Here is a 27472-nt window from a genome sequence, read left to right on the forward strand (position 1 = left end):
AGCCGTGCTGGTCCCAACGAACATCAGCAGTCCTAGCAGGACAAACTCCATTCAGCAAGTGCCCTGGGAGTGAGCTGCGTTGGAGCTCTCCAAGCCATGCCGCTGTGGCCATCTCCAGTCAGGTGGCAGTGGCCCAGGACGGGCGGGCAGCTGCCCACCCAGGAGGCTGGGAGGCCAGCCCCCTGCCTCCCCCCTCTCTTCAGTGTCAGTCCAGCTCTGGTTCAGGCTCCTTTGTCCCCGCCTTAAATAGGGCATTCGCAGAGGTGCTGGTTGGCTCAGCCCTGGCCTGAGAGGATGGGGGGTCTGACCTGGCCAGAGGCTGGTCCGACTGATTTTGGAGCTGGGAAAGCTTTCTGCAGCTACTTACAAGGGCCATTTCCACAACCCCTCCCGTGCTACCAAAATCCCATCACCGTAAACCCAGCACACTGCAGTAGCAGGAGCAAAACTTTCTTGGTCAGTGTCCAAAACTTTGGGCTACATCGAAGCAGTTCTGATACAAGCCACCTCCTTGGACCATGGCCCTTGAATTAGCTGGAAAGAGAAGAACAAGACACACAACTCTTCCCCTACCAGGGGCAGGCTGTGCTGCCAGTCTACAGTGAGACACGAAGGATGACTGCTGAATCTGGAAGTCAATTTTGATCCCTTTGAAAGTGGTAAGAATTTGGTCACTGACTTAATGGCATTAATATTTTATCCTCTTCTGCTGCAACAGCATTATACATCCCTGAACTGCAGGACACTGAAGTAGCCTGTGCTGACCCCCTTTGCCAATGATGCATCACTCACAGTAGAAAGTGAGGACATCATGAAACAGACTTGGCAGTTTCTCCCTCCGTTCCTCACCCTCAAAGACATAACTGAAAAATAAACGTGCAAACCCCAAGCAGCATCTCAGTGGTAGCAGCACCAAAAAGCATGAAGACTCACAGGGTGCTACCACCGTGTAGGGAGGCAGCTGCAAAACCAGCAGACATGCAAGCTGAGCCTCAGACGTAGCCACAGCTCACCCTTGCAGCAAAGCAGGAGATATCCCACACGCCTGGGTGCACTGGCAGCTTTGATCACCCCACTTTGAGGCTCACACAGTGACTGTTATCAGCCAGATGTGGCAGCCAAGTGGTCCTAAAGGCTGGTCAAGGCCAGAGCCCAGCATGCTTTTCAGGCAGCCTAGACCTCCTAATCAAGCAGCTCTTCAAAACTGTGAAAGGAAGCAGCCAAGAAAAATGTGAAAGAAATGAACTAGAAAAGGAAATAAAAACTGGAAAAAAAGAAGGGGAAAAGAGAAAAGGCAAGGCGCTGTAGAAGAAGAGTGGGAAAAAAAGAGAAGACTAGTGGAGGATGCTATAAGGAAAGCAAGCAATTAATTTCTAAAATCCAGATCTTCCACATCCTAAAAAATTCCTTCCCTCCCTGTCAGACACATCTCAAAAAACCCAAATCAAACACCAACACCTCCCCACCTCAACAATGATCACTACAGCTTTGCTAGAACTCAAACTTGATGGCAGCAGCTTTCAAATGTGCCTGCTGGCGAAGATAAGTTAGATCCTTTTGGAAAAATGAGAGAAATAATTAGGCTGCTATTAAAACCAGAAATCAAGGTTTCCTGACAACTAGTGGCACCTCCAGACTTTTCCAGTATTAGGCTTAACTACTCCCATATAGCTGAATCAGCTCTATGGTAACAGATACCTCAAATACTTCACCTCTGGAATTCACAGTCCAATGCTAGTCTGCTAGACAAAAGGTCATAAATGCATTGGTACCTGAAATAGAGTCCATTTTACATCTTGTGAACTAAACTTCAACAATTGCCCGAGGTTAGTTAGGTAGTATGAGCAATACTGGTGGTCCTTTACTAAGAATATCAACATATGGTCTAATTAATGTGGTTTATACTGATGTTCACCATAAAGTCCCACTGCATTGCCATAAAGGCAAAAAGGGCCTCAGCATAAACAAAAACCAGAGTCAGTGAGTTAAAAAGAGAACTATGTGAGAACAATTTAGTTGCTTTCCATCAGACTTTACAGATGTGAGAATTTAAGCCTGCTTTTAAACTGGAGATATTAAGTGGAGAGGGGCTGCATGCTTTCCATATGGGTGGAAACACGCTTGTCTGAGAACTCAGCTAGCTAGCTGGGAAAAATCCCTCAGATATTTAATGGAAGTGGAAAATGTTTCTCAAGAGATTCAAGGATTAAAAATGAACAAAAGGTTCAAAATTCTATTTAAAAATATTCATATGCACATCTGCTGATATATAACATACTGACCTACATCGATTTCCCCACTTGAACCTCTTTTGTTCTTAATCTTTCATACAAGTAATAATTATAGCAAAACTGATTTAGAAAAGTATCCATCATTATATAACCGTATTCCATCAGCAAAACTATGTTAAGGGAACATGATTATCCTGTTGAGCTCTTAGAAACCAGGAAACGTAAACCTAAAAGATAACGGTAAAGCATTAAGTCTGTCTCTTGATGCATATAAACTGTAATGCTGCTTTCTTTTTTTAGCTATCTCTGATCATAACGTTTTCCCAATATAACATTATAGACATATTTTTGGATCACCTGGGTTTTCTGAGAAATACAGGCAATTCAAGATATACTCCATGATTCAGATAAAGCATAAACCTAAAAGCTGAATCATTAGCAGAAAAATATAGGTTATCTGAAGGTATGGGTTATTTCAGGACTGTTTTTAAGTACTGGTTACTTTTATAAAAGTTCATGCATTATGAAATTACAATAATGTTCTCCTCTCCCTAAATCTTCCTGCCAACCTCCCTTCTTCTTAGGACTAAGGAAAGCAGACAAAGAAACTAAAAGAAGATATTTCAAGAAAAGTAAGTTATTTTTCTCCTTTACACTGGCTGCTGGAAAATCCTCGGTTACTGAAAATCCAATCAGGACTGAAGTCAATGGCATCTATCAGCTCCAGCAGGCACAAAACTTCATTGCAGGATTGTGCACAAAGAAGTTCAGTGCAGGCTCCAGGTCTGGCTTTGGCAAGTTTTATGGCCTCTTTCCTTCCCTCTGTGTGTCTGGCTGCTGCTCTTAGGTAAAGAAATCCTCCCAGCACTTGAAACAGCCACGTTAGGGAATGCTAGTTGTTGAAATTTGCTGAAAGATGCTGAGAGACTGGGCAATGGCCCACTTCAGCTAAAGTTCATACCTTGGCTTGTATTCAGATATAAGTGATACAGATGTGCAGACACAAGAAGAGGACTTGTATCTATTTCCCATCTTTCCTCCCACTGTGTCAGCTTTCCAGTTGGCCACAGGGTATGCAGCATCCTTTAGCTTAGGAATATGTGATTCCAGTAAAACTTGTCATTTGTGCGTGGTGCAGACATTTTACAATCTGTACGTAAAATCATAGAATGGTTTGGGGACCAAAGGGACCTTTAAGATCATCTAGTTCCAAACTCGCTGCCACAGGCAGGGGCACCTTCCCCTACATCAGGTTGCTCAAAGCCTCATCCAATCTGGCTTTGAACACCCTCCAGGGATGGAGCACTCACAACTCCTCTGGGCAACCTGTTCCAGTGCCTCATCAACCTCAGAGTGAAGAATTTCTTCTTTAATTCTAAGCAAAATCTCCCCTCTTTCAGTTTAAAGCCATTGCCCATTGTCCTATTACTACATGCCTTTGTAAAAACTCCCTCTCCAGCTTTCCTGTAGGCCCCTTTAGGTACTGGAAGGCTGCTATAAGATCTCCCTGGAGCCTTCTCTTCTCCAGGCTGAACAAGCCCAACTCTCAGGCTGTCTTCATAGGAGAGGTGCTCCAGCCCTCTGGCCATTTTCATGGCCCTCCTCTGGATCCACTCCAACAGCTCCATGTCCTTCTTGTGCTGGGGATCCACAGCTGGATGCAGCACTCAGGTGAGGTCTCACAAGAGCAGAGGGGCAGAATCACCTTCCTCAACCTGCCTGGCCACACTTCTTTGGATGCAGCCCAGGATACGGTTGGCTTTCTGGGCTGCAAGTGCACATTGCTGGCTCATGTTGAAATTCCCACCCACCAACATCCCAAGTCCTTTTCCTCTGGCTGCTCTTGATCCATTCTCTGCCCAGCCTGTACATGTGCTTGCGATTGCCCCAGTCCACGTGCAGGACCTTGCACTTGGCCTTGTTGAACTTCACGAGGTTCTCACAGGCCCACCTCTCCAGCCTGTCAAGGTCCCTCTGGATGGCATCCCTTCCCTCCAGCATGTTGACCACATCACACAGCTTGGTGTCACCAGCAAACTTGCTCAGAGTGCACTCGATCCCACTGTCCATATCACCAGCGATGTTAAAGAGCACTGGCCCCAGTACTGACCCCTGAGGAACACCACTCATCACTGGCCTCCACTTGGACATTGAGCCATTGACTGCAACTCTTTGAGTGTGACCATCCAGCCAATTCCTTATACAGTGAGTGGTCCATCCGTCAAATCCACATCTCTCCAGTTTAGAGACAAGGATGTTGTGAGGGACAGTGTCAAATGCTTTGGACAAGTCCGGGTAGATGACGTCAGTTGTTCTTCCCTTACCCACCAACACTGTAACCCCATCATAGAAGGCCACCAAATTTGTCAGGCATGATTTGCCCTTAGTGAAGCCATGCTGGCTGTCACCAATCACCTCCTTTTTTCTCATGTGCCTTAGCATAGCTTCCAGGAGGATCTGCTCCATCATCTTGCTGGCACAGAGGTGAGACTGACTGGCCTGTAGTTCCCCAGGTTGCTCTGGCAATGCCCAAGCAATGTCAGTGTCTCCTATAAGGGCTGCTGGCTCCTGGGGAGTCTCTTCACTCCCCTGGCATTACCTTGCTTTAGGAAAAGCCCCTGTGCAGGTTATCTACCCAGTAATTTCTCAGTGTTTTCTAATATGCAAAGCTTTGTAAAATTATACTTTACATTTGCACAGCAAATTCACCCCTGATATATTCAGTTCATTTCTCATCTGCCTGTCCTAAACTTTTCCCTCGTATCTGTAAATCTGCAGGCTACAGCTCCAACTGCAACAAAGAGCACAGGGCAGCTCAGTCAGTGCATCAAGAGCCCCCAGACAAGCCCCATCCTCTTTTCTGAAAAAAACACCCACAAATTTTACTCAACTTTTATAAGTTGCTTGCATTATACTCCAAAACAGCTGTCCAAAGCATCATGCCTTATAGAAAAATAAGTAATTTAAAATGGCCAGGCAAAGAAACAGAACATAAATGACACACGAGTTGTATCTAGCCTATATTTGTGCAATAGTTCACCTAAGCTTTGAGAGAAGAGACCCATCGAATAGGCAAGATGATCTCTATTATTTCAGTGGATCTGGCTTTCAGATTACCATGATCTACACTAATAGACTTAAAAAAACATACTCACACCTTTTAAAGCATCTCTCCCTGCAGATTAAGCTTCCTTTTCCCTTTTCATTTGGCAGCATGTCTGAGACCCAGCAGCAGATACCATTGCAAAAATCACCATCCTCAAGAAGTTGAGCCTCTCACATTCTAACACTGTTTTAGAAATCACTCATTTCTTACAAACACAGATACTTGAAAGATAAATCCATAAACTGGTAATTCCACTGTATTTATGAAGTTTTCCTGATATCTTATTTTCATAACATCACAGAGGTATTGCAAGTGTTTTATAAAGCAAGTTCCTTCAATGCTCCAGCTCCATCTGCTTATTTTGTTCATTGTAACCTCTTAAAAAGTCATTTGGGATTTTATTCACTGCTTTGAATAAGTAGTGAGTTAATGTTTTTCCCTGTACACCTTTTAAAATTTATTCAACTTCTTTGGAAGGCTTACCCACACAAACAGTTGTCTGTCAGCTAATATTTGCATTCCTTCCTCAACGTGAGTAATTTCTCCTTTATTCTAATCTAATGACCATGGCTCAGTATGCTAATTTTCCTGGATGGAGAGATCAGGCAGAAACCTGGTCACTGTGCTCTTCAGCATGGTTAATACCATAATAAGTCGTAAGTCCTCTGCTTTGCCTCATCAGCTAATAGGAATTAATAGCAGATTAAAGAGCATGACAACAACTTTCATTTGGAATTTCTAACCCTTTCAGAAAACATTAATTCTTAGCATATACCTGAGCGGTAACACATTGCCACCCACATCTGAGATGAAACAAATATGTCCAACAGCAACGCTATATAACAAAATCAGACAAAATGTGAAAAAAAGCTAAACTAATTTGAAATTGCAGGTACTAAAGATGGATCACAATTACCCAAATTAGAATCTCAACAACTAGAATTCATGCATTAACTCAGCTAGTCTTGAAAAAGTGACAGTATGATTTTAATGACCACCAGAACACAGGCTTCTCATCTTGACAAAAACACGATGACCTACCAGAAACACTGGACTGGAAATTACTTCCCAGGTCATGGAGCCCAACAGCTACAGCAGTTGGTACATCTCGTCCCAACGGATTCATTTTTCTTTGCTAATTAACACCATTCCTGCTTCAGAAGTCTACCTCAGTTGCAATTCTATACAAAACCATGTGGTTGTCATCCACACTCAAAATCTCCTCTCTCTTCCTGTATTGTTATATAGATGCACAAAGAACTTCAACTCATGAGTACAGGAGGTACCATCAGAGATCCTGAAAATGCTTGCTTATGCCTTCAAGAATAATCTCATCTTGTATTAAACATTCTGCGAGAGAAGATGCAGATCAGAATCACGCATCACCAGATACACGTGCTTTTAAAGCACCTTAGAAGAACTTGAGTAAAGGAAACATGGTGAAGCTACAAACAATGCTAACCCGTACACAGATGGGAGATCAAGAGCTTCTTATCTCCATCTTCGCTAATCCTGGAACACAGGAGAAGACAACAAAACTGAACAATAGTAAATTCAGAATTGAGGAGAGCAAGGATTTTTTTTCTTGCAAGGCCTAATGAAAGGGAAAAATTCGTTACTGTGTGGACACAGAAAGCATACAATTGATAAGCCCAAAACTATTTCCCTGCTGCAACGACTTACAGTCATCAAGCACCTCACTTGCAACAGGGACACAAGTTTTTCCAACAGTCAGCCCTTGATGCCTATCCAGTGAACACAGAGAAAGGGCAGATGGTGAAAAAGTTACTGGTGAAACAGTAAAGGCATAATGTGGATAAGCAGTCCTGGAAACATAATAGAGGACAAAAAACCAAACCTTGTCCCTTTCCTCTTTATGCCTCCTCAGGCAATACTGCAGACATGCACAGTTTGACCTAGAGGATTTCATGCCCATGCACTGCAAGATTCTTGGTAGCTTCCACAGTTCTGAGTGTTGGACTACCCAGATACCGGAGAGGATTCATCCTAGCAGCATTCCTGTTCCTTTTTTTTCTCCTGATTGAAATGTGTATTTTTTAAAATCAAGATTCTGCCAAGTATAAACAGTGCTTTCACTAAATAATAGTCAAACCCACGCAAAAAAAGGCTAGAACACAACTTTCTCTTTTTCACTCCATTATCAGGCCTCTAGAGCACCCAGTGAGACTTAGGTCAATGTGTACAAAATTGGCAATAACAAATCAAACTGATAAATGCAAGGGGAAAGGGCAGAAATAATCAGTTTTGTAAAGCAAAATCCATTTTGTAAAGCAACATCAAAGCAAATCTTTTTGCAGCTTCTGAACTGATACATGCTGGAAAGGCGTGCCATGTAGCCTAAACTACCTCTAGTAACTTACCAGGGGTTCATCTACAATCAGATTCATGCCCTATCGCAGCAGGTGACTCCTAGAAGGGAGGAAGCAGGAGGTGCTTCATGCAGAAGTCTATCACCTTCACCTCTGAAGTGCACTCCACAGGTCTAAATCCTTCCTTCCTCTCCTCCTCCTTCAACAAAACTAAAATATCTGCCCTCGGACTCACCGTATAGTTTCAGGAAGTGCACTGTTTTTCATGGATCTGACCAGATGCAGGAGGAAGTATGTAAGAATGTCAAAGGCCAAAGCACAGACAATTATACTAGTGCAGCAGGCTGAACAGTCACTGATCTTTCCATAATTTACTAAACTACAGAAGGGAGTGATATGATGTGCAGACTATTAGTATGGCTATTATGTGACCGTAACAAGAGACATTCAGAAAGTAAGTGGTTGGGAAATACCAGACACGTATTGAACCTATTAACAAATAAATGGCTTGTGTAATGATCTTCTTGGTGTTGCTGAAATAAAATCGCTCCAGTTCCCATCTGTCACGCTTTTTATTTCTGCACTTCAGCTCTGTGCTGCGCTACGAGTCTGATAATTAAACCACGCTAAACCTACATTTAGAAGTTCATACAGGATCAGATACCTGGTAAGGTTGAATTTGACCCAAGTGCTTTCTTTGAAACAACGTGTGCAAAGAAACTAGGGCAACAGGGAGAAGCCCAAAATTGGTGCAACTGATCTGTAAAGTGAAGATTAGGCTGTGGCCAGTGATACCTAGGGATGGCTCAGCAGCTCTACAATTAGCGCTGCTTAATTAGAGTCCATGAGAGGCTAAGAAGTTGACATTTTAATGGGACATCTGCAAACGGTGGCCTTGACCCTGCTTTTTGTTCTGTCCCTACTCTGCTTTTCTGACTACATAACTGCACGTTCAGGCTAGCAGAGTAGCAAAACATCTGATGGATGAACACTTAAAGAATTATTTTGCTTCATAATTTAACATGCCAGTTTTTTCTTATGTCATCTCTTCCCTGTTTAAATCTATTGCAGCTATGCCTACAGCAGTGCATTACGTGTGAAGCTACCAGGTGCTGAAGCATGCCTGTGCTGGTGGAAGAGGACTAAAGATGACAACGTCAGGACCTCCGCAACTTCCACTTCAGATCACTCACGTTCCGCTCTCCAGTGCATGGAACGGGACACGCACCCTAGCCACCCTGCCTGTATGGGCACACAGCCTTTCTCTGCTTCAGGTGGCTGGTACTCTGCCAGGGACACATTTGATATATAGGACTAGTTTTTTCATGCTCTAGATTATTACCTGGATTCACCACAGGATGCAAAAGGGCACTGGCTTTCAATGCATCAGCAATATGTGCAGAGTCGCTGCTTGACACAGCAGCATGGCCAGCGTGCTGAAATGTCCTCCTTGGTGACAAGTACTGCATTCTAGAGAAGCGCTGTGCTGACCCACTGCCCTGCGTCACTTTCAAACCACACAGGCGGCTCTTTTCCCTTCTCTCCTAGATGCGCAGTCATCGAAGATACATGTGAAATATGCAGGTGATTTAGTGCAGAAAAAGCACTGAAGAGTATTTTGGGCCAATTTCACAGAATCATAGAATGGTTAGGGGTGGAAGGGACCTCAAAGATCATCTAGTTCCAACCCCCCTGCCATGGGCAGGAACACCTTCCACTACCTCAGGTTGCTCAAAGCCTCACCCAGCCTGGCCTTGAACACTTCCAGGGATGGGACATCCACAACTTCTCTGGGCAACCTGTGCCACTGCCTCACCACCCTCATTGTAAAAAATTTCTTCCTTAACTCTAATCTAAATCTCCCCTCTTTCAGTTTAAAGCCATTACTGTTTTGTCCTATCACTACACGCCCTTGTAAAAAGTCATTCTCCAGCTTTCTTGAAGGCCCCCTTTAGGTACTGGAAGGCTGCTAGGAGGTCTCCCCAGAGCCTTCTCTTCTCCAGACTGATCAACCCTAATTCTCTCAGCCTGTCCTCATAGGAGCGGTGCTCCAGACCTTGGATCACCTTCGTGACCTGCTCCAACAGCTCCATGTCCTTCTTATATTGGGGATCCCAGAGCTGAACACCGTACTTTAGGTGGGATCTAACAAGAGCAGAGGGCAGAATCACCTCCCTTGACCTGCTGGCCACACTTCTTCGGATGCAGCCCAGGATAGGGTTGGCTTCTGGGCTGCATGCGCACATTGCTGGCTCATGTTGAGCTTCTCATCAATCTGCACCCGCAAGTCCTTCTCCTCAAGGCTGCTCTTGATCCATTCTCTGCCCAGCCTGTACTTGTGCTTGCTATTGCCCCAACCCATGTGCAGGACCTTGCACTTGGCCTTGTTGATCTTCATGAGGTTCACACAGGCCCACCTCTCCAGCCTGTCAAGGTCCCTCTGGATGGCATCCCTTCCCTCCAGCATGTCAACCACACCACACAGCCTGGTGTCATTGGCAAACCTGCTGAGGGTGCACTCAATCCTACTGTCCATGTTGACAATAAAGATGTTAAACAGCACTGGCCCCAACACCAACCCCTGAAGAATGCCACTCATCACTGGTCTCGACCTGGACATCAAGCTGTTGACCACAACTCTGAGTGCAACCATCCAGCCAATTCTTTACCCTCTGAGTGGTCCATCTGTCAAATCCATGTCTCTCCAATTTAGAGACAAGGATGTCATGTGGGACAGTACCAAATGCTTTGGACAAGTCCAGGTAGATAACGTCAGTAGCTCTTCCCTTATCCACCAATTCTGGAATGTCATGTATAAGGCCACCAAATTTGTCAGGCATGATTTGCCCTTAGTGAAGCCATGTTGGCTGTCACCAATCACTCCTTTTTTTCCATGTGCCTTACCATAGTTTCCAGGAGGATCTGCTCCATGATCTTACCAGGCACAGAGCTGAGACTGACTGGCCTGTAGTTCCCCGAGTCTTCCTTTCTCTTTTTAAAAATGAGAGTTTCTTGAATTTAAAGTCTTTCCCAATCTGTTTCGATTTTTGGCACCAACTTTAATAGTAGGTGCTTGTATTTAAACTTTTATTATGATGATCAATACATTACATCTCCATCTTTCATACAGATGGATCTGTAAACTACGAAGACTGCAAAATTAAGTAACATTTAAATATGCAAATAGCTGTGTGCTGGAAAGCAGAGACATTCCTCCCGGGTTGGAACAATAAGATAGAACATACCTGTACATTGAGAATTACAGGCTGCTGCTCAGAAAATCAATGATGATGTTCACAAAGAAAATTGTTTGTACTACCCTGCTCAATTTGTGCTTGTTAGATAATAAAATCTGAGCACTTACCTCTTGTAAGATGTGTAAATGTACGAATGAGTGGTGATAGGAGTTTGAATCACAGTGAGCTGAAAACATCAATATCAAGATAGGGAAAAAAGCCACCAAGCGCACAGAACTGGACCATTCGTCACTAGCTATTGACATATCTGAAATCTGTCATAATGAAAATGCTGCTTGAAGTGACTCTACTTGCTAGTTCTGTTCCGTTTTGAAAGATTCTGCCAATTTGGAGGAAAATCGTTAAACGTTTCCCGTAAAGTCAGCGGGGTTTCTGCACGTGCTTTGCACCTTTACTGAATCAGGACTGTAAAACCCAGCATTATTGGACTGCATTCAGTGCAAATGAGTTTTCTTAATATTTAGAGAAAATCTCTTGCCAACCATCCCAATTTAAAATGTGAGTAGAGGAAATAAAAGGAAGGAAAAGGTTATTATTTATAACATAGTGACTATAGTTATGCTGCAGTCAGAGACCAATTACACCCTGGTAACGCTTTCCGACTCTCCTAATTCGTATAAACGGAGTGCTCGCGACATGACAGGGTAATTGCAGTGTAAATACAATAGTCTTTATGTATCTGGATACCGAAAAAGTGCCCGTGTTACTGAGGTGGCAATAAGAAATAATTTGGACATGTCATTAACCTTCAAGTTCTCTGAATCAGTGCTAATTAAGATATAGAAAAGCATAACCAAAAATGTAATTACACTGAACTAAGGGCTCAACCGTGCAACTATTAGGAGGCTGCTCATGTGAGTAAGTATGCTTGAACACACCTGAGTATCACCAAATTAGGCTGTAAAACACTACCATGGTTTTATAATGAAGCAAAACGGAAGTGAAAAAAATCAATTAATTACTTTTTTTTCAGCTGTAACAAATGTGTTGAGGGTTGTTCTCACACTAAAAATCATTCCCTTGTATTTTGTAGGGAGGTCAAATTCTGCCAGGAAACCCACCCTGGCCTCCAAATGCACGCTAGTTGTAGCTTGTGTAATGGTTTGCATATCCATTCAGCACATACTGCCCTGGAGCTCTCTTAGGTTAAGGTTTTAGGGAATAAAACAAAGTGTTGAAAACAATAGAGCATTAACGAAAACCTTTCTGTATCACTCCTAATCCTTTCTTTGCTCTCTTTTTTAACTTCATCTCTGTAGAACATTTCAAAACAAGTGTACAGTGAGTGCACACAGGACTTCGTAACATTAAAGTGTTAATGTTTCCTATGCACATAGTAAAATCTTTGCCAATTCCCTACTAAGAGGTGCTACTATGCTTCTTTCTTCTACCTCTGATAAGCTTACTGTGAGCCATTACACCTTAACTCCAGACACCATAATGTTCTTTTGTACACAAGTGACCGAATTGCTCCTTGCCTGCTTACAGAAAACCAACGATGTACAGAACTTCCTGTTAAAATGCTGAAGCAACTCTCCAGTCGATGTAATAGTTTCTTTAAATCCAAAGACTTGTGTTCTCATGTTACACCGCTTCCTGATGCTAGCCTACACCAGCAGCAATGTCTGAGCACAAGGCAGGTGAGATGCGAACAGCGTTGCTGCTATTGTAAAAGAAATACGACATGAGGAAAAAAAACAAAAATGGGCAGATATTTCCAACAGGTAAGAAGCCTACACAGATCACCTTCCTCCCACAGTTTATGGATCAGCTACTTTTTTTCAGAATTATTCACCTTGAATGGTTAGTCAGTGGAAACCATTCTCTTTCAGCAATTATTTCTTAGCATATATATTTTGTGTTAGATGCCCTTTTACATTGGAAAGGGACTGTACCTGGCAGAGAGCACTTTGTATTGGACTGCTGGCACCTACTCTTCCTTCCAGCTGAGTATTTCCAGTCATTTCCCTGCTCGTTTTGCCTTGACTTTTTCATTCCTGAATGACTCCATCTCCTTTGCAGGTAGTACAAGGAGATGTACACAGGGATGGGTAGAAGATAGGTGGTACTAACAATGCTACTCCTTACCTTGCATTCAAAGGCAGCTGCAAGTTGGAGGAGCTCTGGCTACTTCTCATCTCAAGACAAGGAAAGGGGATGCTCTTGCTCACTCTGACAACCCGTCGCCTAAGTGCACCCATAGCTTCCAGAGAAGTGCTGCTTCCCTCCCTGGAAATGCTGAGCCTTTCAAGGTACACCACTTACACTTGTTCAAGATGTACCTGGCTTGCATTCTTCACTGTGATTAATTGCAGCAGTCTGATGTTGTGTTTTCCATAAACTTTTTTTAACCTCAATTGCTGAACAGTGCAGAAGCCACTAGAAGCTTCTGCTCCCTCTTTATTCTCTTTTCTAGAAGTATAATTATTCCTACACTCTCAAAATCAGACTGTTAGATTTATTACGTAGTGATGCCCCAGAAACACAGACAGTTTTAAAACTCACCTATCACAGAATAAGACATGAAGTGAAAATAACACACATTTTTAAATCCAGCCTTTGGAAAGAACGAGAGATACAGCTGCTTGTATGTGCACACTCTCCTAAAATCCCAGCTTGCAGCACGTACATGGAAATGAAGCAGAATGCTTCATTATCAAATACTCCTTGGCAGCCCACGCTCTGACGTGACAGCACGTAATGCAAATATTTATAGCAGGAAGTCCTCAGGAATGATCAGTCACCGCCAAATGGCAGCAGCTTATCAAGCAGTAATTCCTGCTGTGGGAAACCCAGCTGAGGCAGCAGTTCCACACAACCATGATGCAGAGAAGGTCTCTTTCAATAATTAGCTCCAATTTATATAGCTTTCCCCACGATACTAAGTGTATTTGATGAGTGTCATCATGATCTACGAGCCAGGAACTGTGGCATGAAAGCTCCAGAGGTTAGATCAGCCATGGTTCTTTGCATCTAATACATGGCAAGTGAACGCTCCCAATTTAGCAAAGACATTTGTCCTGAGGCTAAAACATCGATTCTCCACTTACTGTCTTTTAATTGTGATGCATCCAATTTATCTTTTGAGGCTATAAACTCTTAGGGGAAAAGGCTTTTCTTTTTCATTCTGTATGCTGTTCTCAGGTCTGCTTTATTTTACTGCAAAAGAGCCATGTCCAGGTTAAATCACTTTCACACTAGCAAGATACCACTTTTCTATTGCTAGAATTAATTACTGTAACTTGTATTGTTTTTCTACAACAATATCTGATGTAAAGATGAATTAGTTGTGACAACATTATGAATAAATGAAGAGTAACAAATAGAGGAATGTTCCAGATGTTGTAAAAATGTTCTTTCCTACTGAGAAGACTGTTTGCTCATCTATACCTTGGTTACGCTCATGCTTTAGTAGTACAAACTACTGTGCATAAGCAACACTGCTTTCAGGATGCCACTAGTCCAGAAAAAAAAAAGCAAGCCATGATGCTGCTTTTTTCCGGAATTGCAGGTGCTCTGTTTTACTGCCATCACCCCCAGGCCTATTCACTGCCCCAAATTCACATTTATGCTCCTGCCATGTATAAATTGGTCAAAGCGCAGAGCCCTTCATTTCCAGATATTCAAGCTTGACAATTCACAGGTGATAAAATGTGACAGGACTTTCACCCACAAACGAATCGCAGGGCATCCTAATCAGCAGGCAGGGCAGCTCTAATAACTGGGTTACAGCGTGAGGAGAGAAAACTCAAATGGAGCAGAACATTCATAATACAAGAAACACGAGATGTTACTCAGCCTAAAGCGCCATCAGCGTTATAAAAAGACATCCAACTAACACAGCAACTTTTTTCCCCTTTTGGAAGCAGGATTCCTTTTAACTGCCAGTTAAAGAAGGTCTCAGCAGCGCGTGAACAAGAACAGCAACCGCTTACAGCCCCCAGCATGACTACTTCCAGCTTCTTTCCCCCTTTCAGTTGCAGCAAACTGCAGTCAGACTGCAAGGGTTTGTGATTTTTTCGTTATTGTTGATTTTTAAACTGTGGTGTTAGGACATTGCTGGTTATGGGTGTTTGCAGGTCTTGGTGACAGACAGGATGGGACACGCACTGAGCAGCCAATGCGCCAGCTGCTGCCCCCGCCACGGGAGATGCCACACAGCCGGAGGCTCGGACAGAATCTGCTTGGGTGGCTCTGGCATCAGCTGCAGATGAGTCTGTGCTAGCAGTCAAAACACTGTCCCCAGAAGGTCACCTGTCCCCAAATGCTGCTTCCCAAAGGACACCTGCTCCTGATCTTTTTCCCAAGCTGCGCCAAACAGAAAGGTTTGCTTGCGACAAGTACAAAAAGCCTCGTTCCCTCTGTCCCTCTCCTGACAGCCTAAGCTTCAGGGTGAATTTGTGATGCCGTCATTACAATGCCAAAAATCCCTTTAGTTCAAGGCAACCAGCTTTTCAAAAAACTTCAGCCCCTATACCCACAGCAGGATCCATATGGAGATTTTCTCCCTGCAAAGCCATTATTTCTAACACCCTGAAGTCCCACAGCCAATGTTAAACCTCCTACTGACTGCAAAAGAGGGCAAATTTCCAAGCACAGACCACAGGATTCCCTCTTTGCACAGAAAGGATGTGCAAGAACCTGCCCCAGGGTCTAAAGAAGGTTCCCTCTGAGCAGAGCCTCTTTCTCCACCCAGGCCACACCAGTCCGAGGACCACGGCTTTTGCTGGTACCATGAGAAATGGCATGCCTGGGACCCTGGGGCAGCACTCTGAATCACTGGAGCAATGAAATCAACTGAGGAATTTGATGCATCCAATTTGATCACAAAGGGCCCTGTGTGTCAAGTCTCACTGGGGATAAGTCATCTCGGGCACCTCAGCTGAGCTACAGGCACGGCGCTAGACTGTTACGGCCCTTAAATGATCACACAAAGTAAGAGGAGAAAATAAAACAATTTATCACTTCCCTGCTCAGCCGTGCTGAGATTATGATTCAAGACACAGGAAAAAAAGAGAGGGGTCTGTCCACTCAATACACTTCACGGCAGAGCTGCTGCAAAGGGATGGGGAGAGATCGAGCAACACGGGTAAGGAAAGCCGTGCATTTACTCTCCGGCCGATGATGGATGAGCACGGCAAAGTATGAACCAGAATTGCTGCCACGTCTTTCGGACAAGAATTTTCTGATCCTTGTTGCAAGCCATTATTTAGAAAAAATACATTTTAAAATAGATACAGCAGTTTATTTTGGGATTTCTTTCTCCCTCTCTCATTCCACTAAAAAAAAAAACAACAAAACCAAAAACCAACAAAAAACAAGTCTGGAATTCATCATTAGTGAAATTAGTGAAATCACATTCAAAAGGTGAGTACCTGTGCATGTTTGCTGTTCTAAGGATAATGTCTGCACTTTGCATGGTATTATCTGTGCCCCAGCAGCAGCCAGTGCAGAGGAACACAAGAACCCAAGAAAAAGCTAGGGCTTTTTCCTTTCTCCATCTGTAACACCACTTTCCAATGGTGCAAGATGCTCTGAAACATCCAGCTACTTTAGTAATAAAGGTTGGACATGTACTGCGGAAAAGCAGATGGAGAAAGCCATCTGACGGCTTCATCTGGGACTGGAGTTTGTAGGATCTCACTTCGTTGAAAGCTTCACATAGGCAAGAACCAGCATATTATTTTTCTCTAAATTCTAAAGGAGTTTTCAAATCTTTACTATTTTTTTCCTCCTGCAATCATACAAGGGGTCTATCTAGGTTCATATTGCATAACCTTTGTTGCTATTCCTTCGCTTTTGTTGTCTTTACTGCTTAGTGTTTGCTTTACAATGCACCAAATATTTATGTCATGCAGCAAACAATGAAGAGAACAGAGAAACTGATGCTGCACCTACAACACTGCTGGCCTCTCTGGTCTGCAAAAGAAACTAGCAAAAACACACAGATTGTTCTGTAACCCAGAAAGGCACGAAAAAACAGATGATGCGAAGAGAACGTTATTTCCAAGGACACTGGTTTGGCCCTCAAACTGAAAAGTGTTATCTGATACCATTTTTTATCATATTTTATTTTACAGACATGCACACTATACTCAGCTGAAGGTCATAATAGGTCTTTCTTTTTCACATCTGATCTCTACAAAGACCATGAGTACTGCACGAAGAGAACTTTCTTATAAACATGAGTCCTGCTCAGCTGAAAGTGAACGGCTGCTTGGGGCACTTTATTTCTCCATAGATTCTATGCATAAAGGCCTCAACTGAAGAACTTGAAGAGATCACATATTTGCATATTACAAAGGCACAGGCCCTCATACATTCTTCTATTAACTTAAAACATGTGCTGATACTTACTAATGATAGAGTAGTCTTTTCATGCTAGACCTGAAAAATTTGCTTGATTGGTTCAAACTCAGGTCTAAGACATGGATGTGAATCACAGAAAAAAATTATTCTAATCTCTCAGCCTACTGGTATTTATTGCTTTGGTTGGCTGACTTACCTTTCAGAGAAGACTGGGACTAAATCAATGGCACAGATTGACCTCCCAGATCGATGATAACCAGGAAATGAACAGCAAGTCCTGAGTCAACAAGACACCACTCACTACAGGCTAAGAAGAACTTTTCAGCATCTCACAAAATGAAGATTTTCAAGACCATATCAAAGTGTTCCTCTGAAGACAGCTGAAGGAAACTCTCCAGACTCTGAAACTGGTGAATGGTTTCACCGTGAGCATGTGAGAAAGGCCTATTGAGACACAAATCCTTTTTATTCCTAAAAGACATGATATCAGCCCCCTACCCAGCATTCAGTTTGCAGCTATTGTGTGCATCAAAACGAGGCAAAGAAAAACAACTGAAAGTCTCTATGGGCATTAAGGGTGACAAAAAATAATTTCTTCCTGGCCTTGGCACAACCAGACACAATCAACCCACAGCACGTGAGACTTCTGAGCATTTTTAGAAGTATCAACTTGGGACTGTTGAAAAAAATACAAACCAAAACTCCCAAACTTTCAAAATTTAAGTTTCAGTGATGTTCACTGAAACTTTCATACACCCACAGGTAAGACAGTTCTTTCCTGAATCCTTCTTCCAGAATAAGCAACATCTGAGTTAGTCTTTCTCTAATTCTGGTTGGACTGAAACTCCTCAGCTCATGCAGACCTCTGCCAAGATGAGCCTGGCAGGCAATGAAACTGTCAGCAAGGCCAGACAAGCTCTGGAGGTCAGTGAGTCTCCCTGCAGGCTTCTAAAAAAATATTTCACTCTCAGAGTGACCAAATTTTCCAAAACCATGCAAGATGTATAGCTTTTTAGAGCCATTTGAGCCACAGAACTTGCTAAGCTCCAGCATATCAAAATTGCTGTCAATGAAGCCTCAGTCAGTCAAAAATGATCCTCAGTACCTTGATGGATTGGAGCCTGCATGCCCACTTCTTACCACTGATGGGAGCATGTCACAGTGTAGCTGTAATCTGGAACTCAGACACTGCCATGAAAACGCTGATGCCTTGATTTTGAAAAAAGCACCTTAAAATATTACTCCTTTTCTGGACATTTATTCTATTGACAGCTCAAGAATCACAAGTCTTCTAGAGGTATCACCCAAGTCTCATAACACCCAGCGGAGAGCAGATAACTTTACAGAAGGAGATACAGGTAGGACATAGGACTTGCCCTAGATCAGAGAAGTTATTTGTGACAGATTGAAAGCTGAATCTACATTCTCTTGGCGTACAAACCCACATCGTAACTGAAAGACTACCCATTCCTCTGTACCACAGTGCACCGAAGAGCAAATATTATGTTCAATTTTCATATAGAAGTGTTCAAAGCCAGCAGGGAAAACAAGGCATAGCACAGTGACAGCAGGGAACAGACATGGAAAAAAATAAAAGGCCAGCATTACTTACGGGAGCTGCATTGTTTTTCACTGTGACACTCGGAGTTGTGGCCCTTAGCGCCCCGCTCACACCATGGTAGTATTTGAAGCAGATCTTTGTTTCAGCTAAAAAAAAGAGAATTAGATTAAATTAGAACTACTACTAGGGAGAAGCTGCACAACTGCTTACAGCTCACAGGCACAAGGCTGGCAAGCAGTTAAATTGTGAGTGATTCATTCCAGGTTGGTTGGCTTGACAGGATACCTCCTGCCTCCCATCTTCCCCTTTGCCAGAGTGAAATTTAAAGTTTGGTTCCTGTAAGTTAAAACCCCAGCCTCTTCTGAGCACCAGTTATGACAGACAAAGCCTGGAGTACCTGATGGGCATCCTTTAGCTACATTAGGAAGAAGAAAAGTAGGGACAGAGAAATCCTCCCTGTTCAAACATACCAAACACTAATATGCAAAGTGAGAAACTTCCTTAGACTAACGAGACAGCACAATTGCTCCCTGACAGGTTTCACTGAACCAAATCGTTCTGGCCTTGGTCAGGGCAAGGACGTAGATCTACACAGATTAACTGCTCTGACAGTTACTACATTAAAACTTTTTTCAGAAACAGCATAGTATCATGAGACCCCATCTTAGTGTATTTGCACTGACTTCCAAAGATTTGGATTAGGTGACAAACACAAGCAAGAGCATGATTTTGGATTTACATCACTGTTTTTTACACATGCTATTCTATTCAGATAAATATACTAAGAGAGAGAAACCAGTTTGAGTAAATATGGCAAGGCACAGAATAAGTGAAATTAGCTTCTTGTTCAATCATTCTCTTACAACCCACCTTCTTCTCTGCTTCAAGAAGGAAAGATCCTTTCAGCCAGCTTCTCTGTTGGTCTGTAACTACAAATAGACACTAATTGCTCGTATGCGCCACAAATCCCACTCGCTCACTTGCCTTGACCTGGTGACCTGCTGGAGCACATCCTGCAGGCAGGAGTTTTCTTCCATAGTAAACTAGAACGTGAACTGGGTTGATCTGTGCCTACATACAGCCACAACCCAGCAGGTATGCACTGTAAGTATGTAACAGGTATGTTTGTGGGATCTGAAAAATGCACGTTTAAATAAAAGCAGCATTCATATCTTGCAGTTTTAACTGGATAAGGCCATAGAAACTTTCAGCTGCTCCATAAAATACTTGAAAGAGCTTCTCACAATCACATTTTTCCTTAACAAATTGCTTTGCAGCTGCTACTGAGGCCCAGGGAAAACACCAGCCTTTGCCTGCAGAGCCACAACACCACTCACTGTAACTACAGTGCCTACGTAAGAAAAAAATAGAGGAATGCCAAAGTTTTAACATACAAATTGCATTGCTGTTTTAACACCAGTAACGAAATAAGCAGAATTGGTGCCGCTGTGACGAAAGATCATGCAATGTTAAGAGCTAGGACCTTGGCCACAGATTATGGTGCTGTGATCTGCCGCTTGGTAGATCCAAAAAACAACCGTGCAGCACCCCAGGTGGAAGCAAAATGTGGAGACATGAAAAGCGGTGGAGACCTTCAAAATTGCAGGCCTGAATTGCTTTCCTTGACACCTACAGATACATAGAAAGAAAAATAAATCCTGATTTGTTTTTTTAAAGACAAAATAGTTTTAGGACCATAAAGTCTTCCCAACTTTCAAACGTGACTTGAGAAATGAAAACCAAAGAGCATATGTTCCCAAGCAGTTTTAGCACTTCTCATTTCCAGGTGGCTTCTCAGCACTCCTCCCTAAGGAGGCACCAGGGACACATAGTCCATTGACGAGACACACAGCACCAGCGCAGTTAATCTGCCACTATATTTTCCATCCCCACAGCTCGTTCTTCATCAGTCAACCAGGTGCACGTTTCTGTTCCCACTATATGCACTGACTTGTACATGTGTCCCTTTTACTTCACAGCACTCCATACTATAGAGTCCTTCAGCATCTCCATGAGGGGCTGTGTGGCCCATCCTGGGGTTTAATATTGCAACTATTCCCCAAACTTCTGCAGATGCAAGAGATTTACTTGAGGTGTCAGGGCAGCTGAGCAAGCGACTCCGTTGTTGCACCTGGGAGCAGCAGTTGTTTCCTTTTGGCAGCAAAAAAGCTGGATGAGCTTGTGGGACTGAAAAACTGCAAGTCCAGATTGAATTTTCATGTTGTAATTTTCTCTACAGGACTTTTAACAGCTCAGCAGCTAACTCATTTACTCACTGAGAAGACAGCAAAAGCTGAGGATATCACAATAGCAAAAACATGCAGTTCTCACCAATTATTCAAATCTTAATTTTCCTCTCCTCTGGAGACTTTTAGCTACAGTTTGCATGGAACACTGAGAGCTAGAATAAAGAGAAGCTTTTTTTTTAATTTTTATTAACTCATGTAGTTAATAAAATATAACTTCAGGTACTAGCCTCTATGACAACGTTCAGACCTCACAGCAGGAAACCTCACTGTAGGCTGACAAGTACAAAATCAGTTAACATGTACATTGGGAAGCTATGGTTTAAAAGAAACTATTTAACTAAACTAAAGGCATTAGAGAGAACAGAAGGAGGAAAGAATATATCCTTACGTAGGTATTCTGGATATTAACATTGCTTTCAAGGACAAAGGATTACTAAGATGATTAAATACATATTTGGAAAGAACCATGTGGGTACTTGTCCTGGTTTTTACTGGGACAGAATTAGTTTTCCTTTTTAGCAGCTAGAAGAGCTCTGTGTTTTGGTCGTATGAGAACAACGTTGATCGCGCACTGATGTTTACAGTTGGTACCGAGACATCAAGGACTTCTCAGCTTCTCATGCTTTGCCAGTGTGCAGGAGCACAACAGGCTGGGGGGGAGCATGGCTGGGACAAAGGGCCCACAACTCCCGTTATGATTTGAATTCAGATTTAAGATTGAGGGCCAAATTGGCCAATGAAGCGTTTCACATTATGCAACGTCATGCCCAGTATATAGATGAGGGCTGAACAGAAAGAAGGGCTTTTGATCTTCTGGGGACTCTCACTCTTGGGCTCTGAGTGCGCTCTCTCGCTCATTCTCTTTTCAGGCCTCTTGCTCGTCCAGGATTGCGATGTCAGAACCTACCTTTTTGGGATCATTTGCTGGGACAAGACAGGTGTTGGTCACTGGGTGGTGAGTAATTACACTGTGCATCACTTGTTTGCATATGTTATTATCATTACATCTATATATTCATATATTATCATTATCATGTTTAATTTTATATTATTATAAATTGTTCTTATCTCAATCCAGAAGTCTCCTTCCCTTTTCCCCTTTAATTCTCTTCCCCATTCCCCAGGTGTGGGAGAGGGCGAGCGAGCAGCTATGTGGCATTTAGTTGCCAGCTGGGCTAAACCATGACAGTACCAAAGATTCCCCTCAGTTTCATACAACTACCATTTCTAATTTAATTTGCAATCAAACTACCCACATACAGATGCAAACTGGCAAGGCAGAGAGATGCAGGTGTCACACCCAATTCAAAACAGTGGCAGAGGTGGAGCCATTCATCAGGCAGTATTTGAGGCAGCGATTTACGAACGTCAAAGGTTTCATTCAGAGAGATCTGATAGCAAAGAGTCTTATGGGGCCTTCGCTGCTTGGGAAATTGCTCTGGAAATATCAGGGGAACAACATTTTCTTTCTTCTTGATTCCTCCCCTCCCGCTTTTTCCCAGATCTTTTTCAGATCGAAAATATTAGCTTGCAAAATTACATACAGCATCTTTACATATAAAAATGCCACTCAGATTCTGGTTGGGCTTTTTTTGGCCGGGAGTCCTTCTTTCCAAATAACATTGTTGGTGCCGTGTTTTTCACTTCAACAGAGTCCTAACATTTTAATCCATCTGAGGATTGTTCTTGTATTCCTGAATCACCTCAGAGACATTTCCAAAATAGATGCAGATGTTCACCAGCTTGGTATCACTGCTTCCACAGATGAACAGAACGCACCGTAAGTATAGGCAAGGCCGTGATATAAATGAATCTGAATATTATCCAGCTGGCATTCATATGGAATATGCAGTTGTAAGGGCTGTTTGTATTGTGGTCTTGTAGATTAGCTTGCTGTGGAATAAAGGAGACCGTTTAACTCTGTCCTGTTGCCCTAACTACACGGCACAGTGCACAGGTCAGGAGCAGGTGCTGCCCCGTTAATCCCCAGTTATAAATACATACATGGTGTTATTTTCATCAAAGTAATTATGAGTAGCAGCTCAGTGCATCAGGTAATGAAGTTATGATGTTAAAGTCAGGAAGTAATGAGGTTAAATTCTCCTTTCAATTAGCAAAAATGGCAGTTAAAACTGGCAAATCTTCCAAGACATGAGATGTCTAAAGATGCTCAGAAATACTTGTGCCTATGAGAATTATCAAACTACTCAGCAATTTTCATGGATCAAGAACAAAACAGCATTGTGTTCCCTTCACACCAGGACTGGTATCTCCATTATAGCATGGCTGTGTTACAGCCATTCCCCTGAATCGATATAAATGAGACAGTTCCTAGTTGTATGCTCAGACCCACTGCTGTAACCATCACCAGTGCAGAAAATACAGCTGCCAGAAAGCAGTGCCCCTAAGGTGGGGCAAGGCAGGGCAATCAGAGCCAGGCAAGAGGAGAGGCGATCCTGTTTCATTCCTTGCATCACAGCCTGCAAGCAGCCCTGTGGGCCACAGAGAACGGATGCTGACGGGGAAGGGAGAAGAGGCAGGATGGAGCCCATCCCCAGACACCACAGAGTCCACTCCTTGTTCAGAGGAAAACTCTGAGAAGTTTGAGTCTTACCAGAGCACAACTCTGCCATGGAGCTTCATCCCTCTCACAAGAAAAAAACTCCAGTCCGCAGAAAATGATTTCTCTAGGAAAGCCCTGAGTTATCTCAGTTAACAAATCAGTTTTGCAAATTAACTGGAAAATTAATCTACCGGCTCAACATTACTCTTCTTGGCAATACTCCATACTGTCTCCACAGTCAGTTAGCCCTTGAAAGCACCCTACCTCCTCACTGAACTGAAATGAGAGTTGATAAAATCTAGTAGGGTCCGCTGATGAATTGCAGCTGGAGGTATTGAAGGTTGAAAGCCTCTAAGAGGTGTCCTATTTCCCATCATCCACCTATTCTTCTTTCCTGTCAGTGTTACTGCTCCTGTTGGTTTATTTGATACTCTTTCCCTTTAAAATATTTCCATTCCTACTCATCTTCCTCATTCCTTTAGAGTTGTCAAATGGCCCTAAATCTCCTCTGAAAAGTTCACTTGCTCTTATAATCCTTTGCTCCTCACTCACCAAGGCTAGTCTGGTCTCAGAGGTTTAGCTTTCACTTAAAGGTGGATTTATTCTCTCAAATATAAAAAGAAGCACTGCCAGGATTAAGCAATTTCCCTTGTTATATTAAAAAAACCCCTACACATCCTAATGGGTATTTCAAGTAAAGACTAAATTATATTCTTTGGGGGAGGCAGGAAGCGTCAGTTGGTTTTTGAGAGGCATGTGTGATAAACCTGAGGCACTTCCACAATCTGTTGTGATTTACTCCCAGGACACTTTTTGTTTCAATTAAAGAGCTGAGATGACTAGGCATTAGCTAAGCATTCCTCAGCACTGAACAACCTCTTGGGGAAGCAACACCACTCTTAAAAACTGAGTCATTTGTGATCAGTTCTATCTATTATTAAAAAAGCTGTTGTTGCTCTTTTGGGCAAATGTCATGCATAAAAAATGAGAGGTGTCAAAAACTAGTAATGAAAAGGTAGCTGTCTTTGGTAAGTGTGTGGGAACCAAGCGAACCAAATCAGAGAGCGAAGCAATGAAGTTATGAGTCAGAGGGGATGTAGAAACAGGATAAACAAACACAGGATACTGTGCTATAATCAGATCGCTATGGGACTATCTTGAATTCAAGTAGCCAGGGTGATCTCTGGAAGTGGAGACAGAAGATGTCAAAGTGGAGATAGGGAGTCAATGGAGGGAAGAACTGGGATGAATTGAATGCAATAGGGAAACTGCAAGAGGCATATAAAAAAAATAGGACAAGGTCAGCAAGTACACGTCCTGTCCCCTTCGCATGCCTGACCACCCTTCTCCACCTGCTGCTGCCTCCAGCACCCACCTGCGGCCCTTGAATGCCACTGGAAGCGTAGAGAGCAGGTAAACTATGCAACCCAAAGAGCTGAAACCCAGTGCTCCTTCACCGGTGTCAGCCTTTCCCTAAGCATCAACACAGTTTGGATAAATTTAGGTCATTTCTCCCAATACTATATGTGTCCTGTCAGCACAGAGTTAAGACACATAACGAAGATAAAAGGTAAGGTTATTACAGGCAGGTCTATGTGTACTTACAGCACTGATACACAGTACTGTTTCTGTCCATCATGTAGGCTTGCTGCTGCTTCGTGAAAGCAACAGCTCCAATAGGAAATATCTTGTGCTGTATCAGAAAAACTGCCTGTTTCAGGAATTGCCTATCCTATATGCTACGGTGACACTAAAGCCGTCAAGATGGTCTGCTACTCGGCCACCTATGGACTCTGTATTTCCTTAAGCTGTGAACTGCATCTGCTCACAGTATTTGTTAAATATCACAACTGCTTATAGTTTTTCGTAAGGCACCTTGGTTTTCAGACAACTGACAGTTTGAAAGCCCAACGAGGCCTAAGCAGATGTTTTTCTTTAATCCCACTTGCAGAATTTCTTCTCATTTTCTGATGGCTTTTTCCCTGCCCTGATCTAAAACATGCACAAACACATGTGAACAGACTGTTAAAAAACGTCTTTTGAGAAACTGTGAGATACAAGATTGTAAAATCTCACCTTTCATATTATTATAATCCTCCAGGCAAGAAAGAAAAAAGTACCTGGAGACAGAATTAAGGCTGATCAGTATATACCAAAAATTTCAGGCACAAACCTTTGCAAGAAAACTGTAATAGCTCAAAACCAAGCAGGACAACACACAGAAAACTTCTAATCAAGACTAAACTTAAGTCAAAAATCCAAACTTTTCTAGATGCAGAAATGCAGTTAGAACATTCAAATAACCTTAACTCTGAAACAATAAATAATGTGTTTCAGTCTTTGTAGATGTAACTGATATTTGAAGAATAGATTAGATGATTTTAGTAATTTTATTTCATCTTCAGATGGTGTTGTCACAGACTGCTATTGCTTCAGAAGGGTTGCACATTCAGAGCTGGAGTTACTTATAATAGGAGAGCTAATTATTATCATTTATTATATCATTGATTCTTTGTTCTGTTGATATTTGTGATCTGCAGATACTCTCTACTATTGACTTGCACTTTTATTTCCCCAGCTTGATAATTTGGTTCAGTAGCTACCTGCCTCCAACCACTACAAGAGAAGTAGGGTAAATTAGTACACTAATAACTAATGGGTAGTAACAAATCCTCACAGTCAGTGGGCCAGTCCCCTCTGTCCTAGGTTCACTTGTTTGAGGCCTCAGTGTTGCCTGCTCCACACGTTGATTTTGGGTCTAGCTTTGTATAATCCACCTCTATCACTATGCTGTTCATGTGATGAGATGTGCATCTGCTTACTGCATGACTGTGCTGTGATTAATCATCACTATTCAGAAATTTTTCCAGGTGTAGACTCTTGAACATAAGACAGACAAAATCATGCCATTTTGGTCTTATGAAAATAAAGGTATCCAGGAATTTCTGTTACAGAAGAGATACAACAAAGTGGCTCTGTAAACTGCTATTCAGGAAGAACATACAGATCTCACTTCAATAGCCTGATGTTTGTGTGCTAGCCTTATAAAAACTGTCCATTTGGCAAGACTCATTACTAAAGAATGCTAGCAGCTGGAATGGATGTGTGCTTGTACGTTAGTTTCCATCACTTGTATATATTTCTCCATACATCTGCAAATTTGTAGCTGTGAGGGTAAGGAAAACCACGAGTTTTTACCCATTAAATATTTCTGAAGGCCTTTCCATTTACCCTCTCATGTCAGTATGGAGCAGAAGTCACTATACTAAGCATATATCTCTTGCTGTTTCTGTTAAAATTAAAATCCATTAAAATCCAGCTAACTTATAAGCCAATCAAAAAAATTCAGTTTGATACGCTCATTTGAGACATCTTTGATTTTACCACCTAAATGCCCAGGAAATCCTGTCTGTGCTGAGCATATTCTAGACTGGTGCTAAGACTTTTTCTGCAATGCAGATCTAAGCTCTTCCTGGCTGTGCCATGTCTGGGTGCCTCTCCTGGGAGCAGGAACTATATCCCTGGGTATCTCCCCGCAGTGGCAAGTAGCATGGAAAAGGAGAAGATGAATCCGCTGCCAATTTTCCCTTGTTGAAGGAAGAGGTGAAGGCAGTGGGGAAACAGAAACCAGGACAAAGCCAGATAAGATGGTGAAGAAAAAAACACTGTGATTGTGGTGATCATAGGCTTGAGTAGAGGAGGATTTTGGGAGAGCAGGTAGCAGAGCACTGCTTCAGTCTTGCTAGTACAGATGAGCACTGTCAGATGCCTTCATGGTGGGAACACAATGCATGTACTGGGGGACTTGTATTCAGGCTCCCAACTAGGCAACCACAGGGAGATGGCAATGGGATTTAGGGTCAGTC

General features: G+C 42.7%; 1 protein-coding gene across 1 annotated transcript in view; it reads right to left on the reverse strand.

The window, feature by feature from the left end:
* HECW1 (HECT, C2 and WW domain containing E3 ubiquitin protein ligase 1) overlaps positions 1-27472 on the reverse strand; it is a 179665-nt gene that overhangs the window by 112960 nt on the left and 39233 nt on the right. Inside the window, 1 exon segment of the mRNA XM_086614549.1 lies at positions 18846-18940. Within this exon segment, the coding sequence (XP_086470675.1) occupies positions 18846-18940 (95 nt within the window).

The sequence above is a fragment of the Tauraco erythrolophus genome, chromosome 7 (genome assembly GCF_009769465.1).
Source record: "Tauraco erythrolophus isolate bTauEry1 chromosome 7, bTauEry1.pri, whole genome shotgun sequence".
Lineage (NCBI taxonomy): Eukaryota > Metazoa > Chordata > Aves > Musophagiformes > Musophagidae > Tauraco > Tauraco erythrolophus.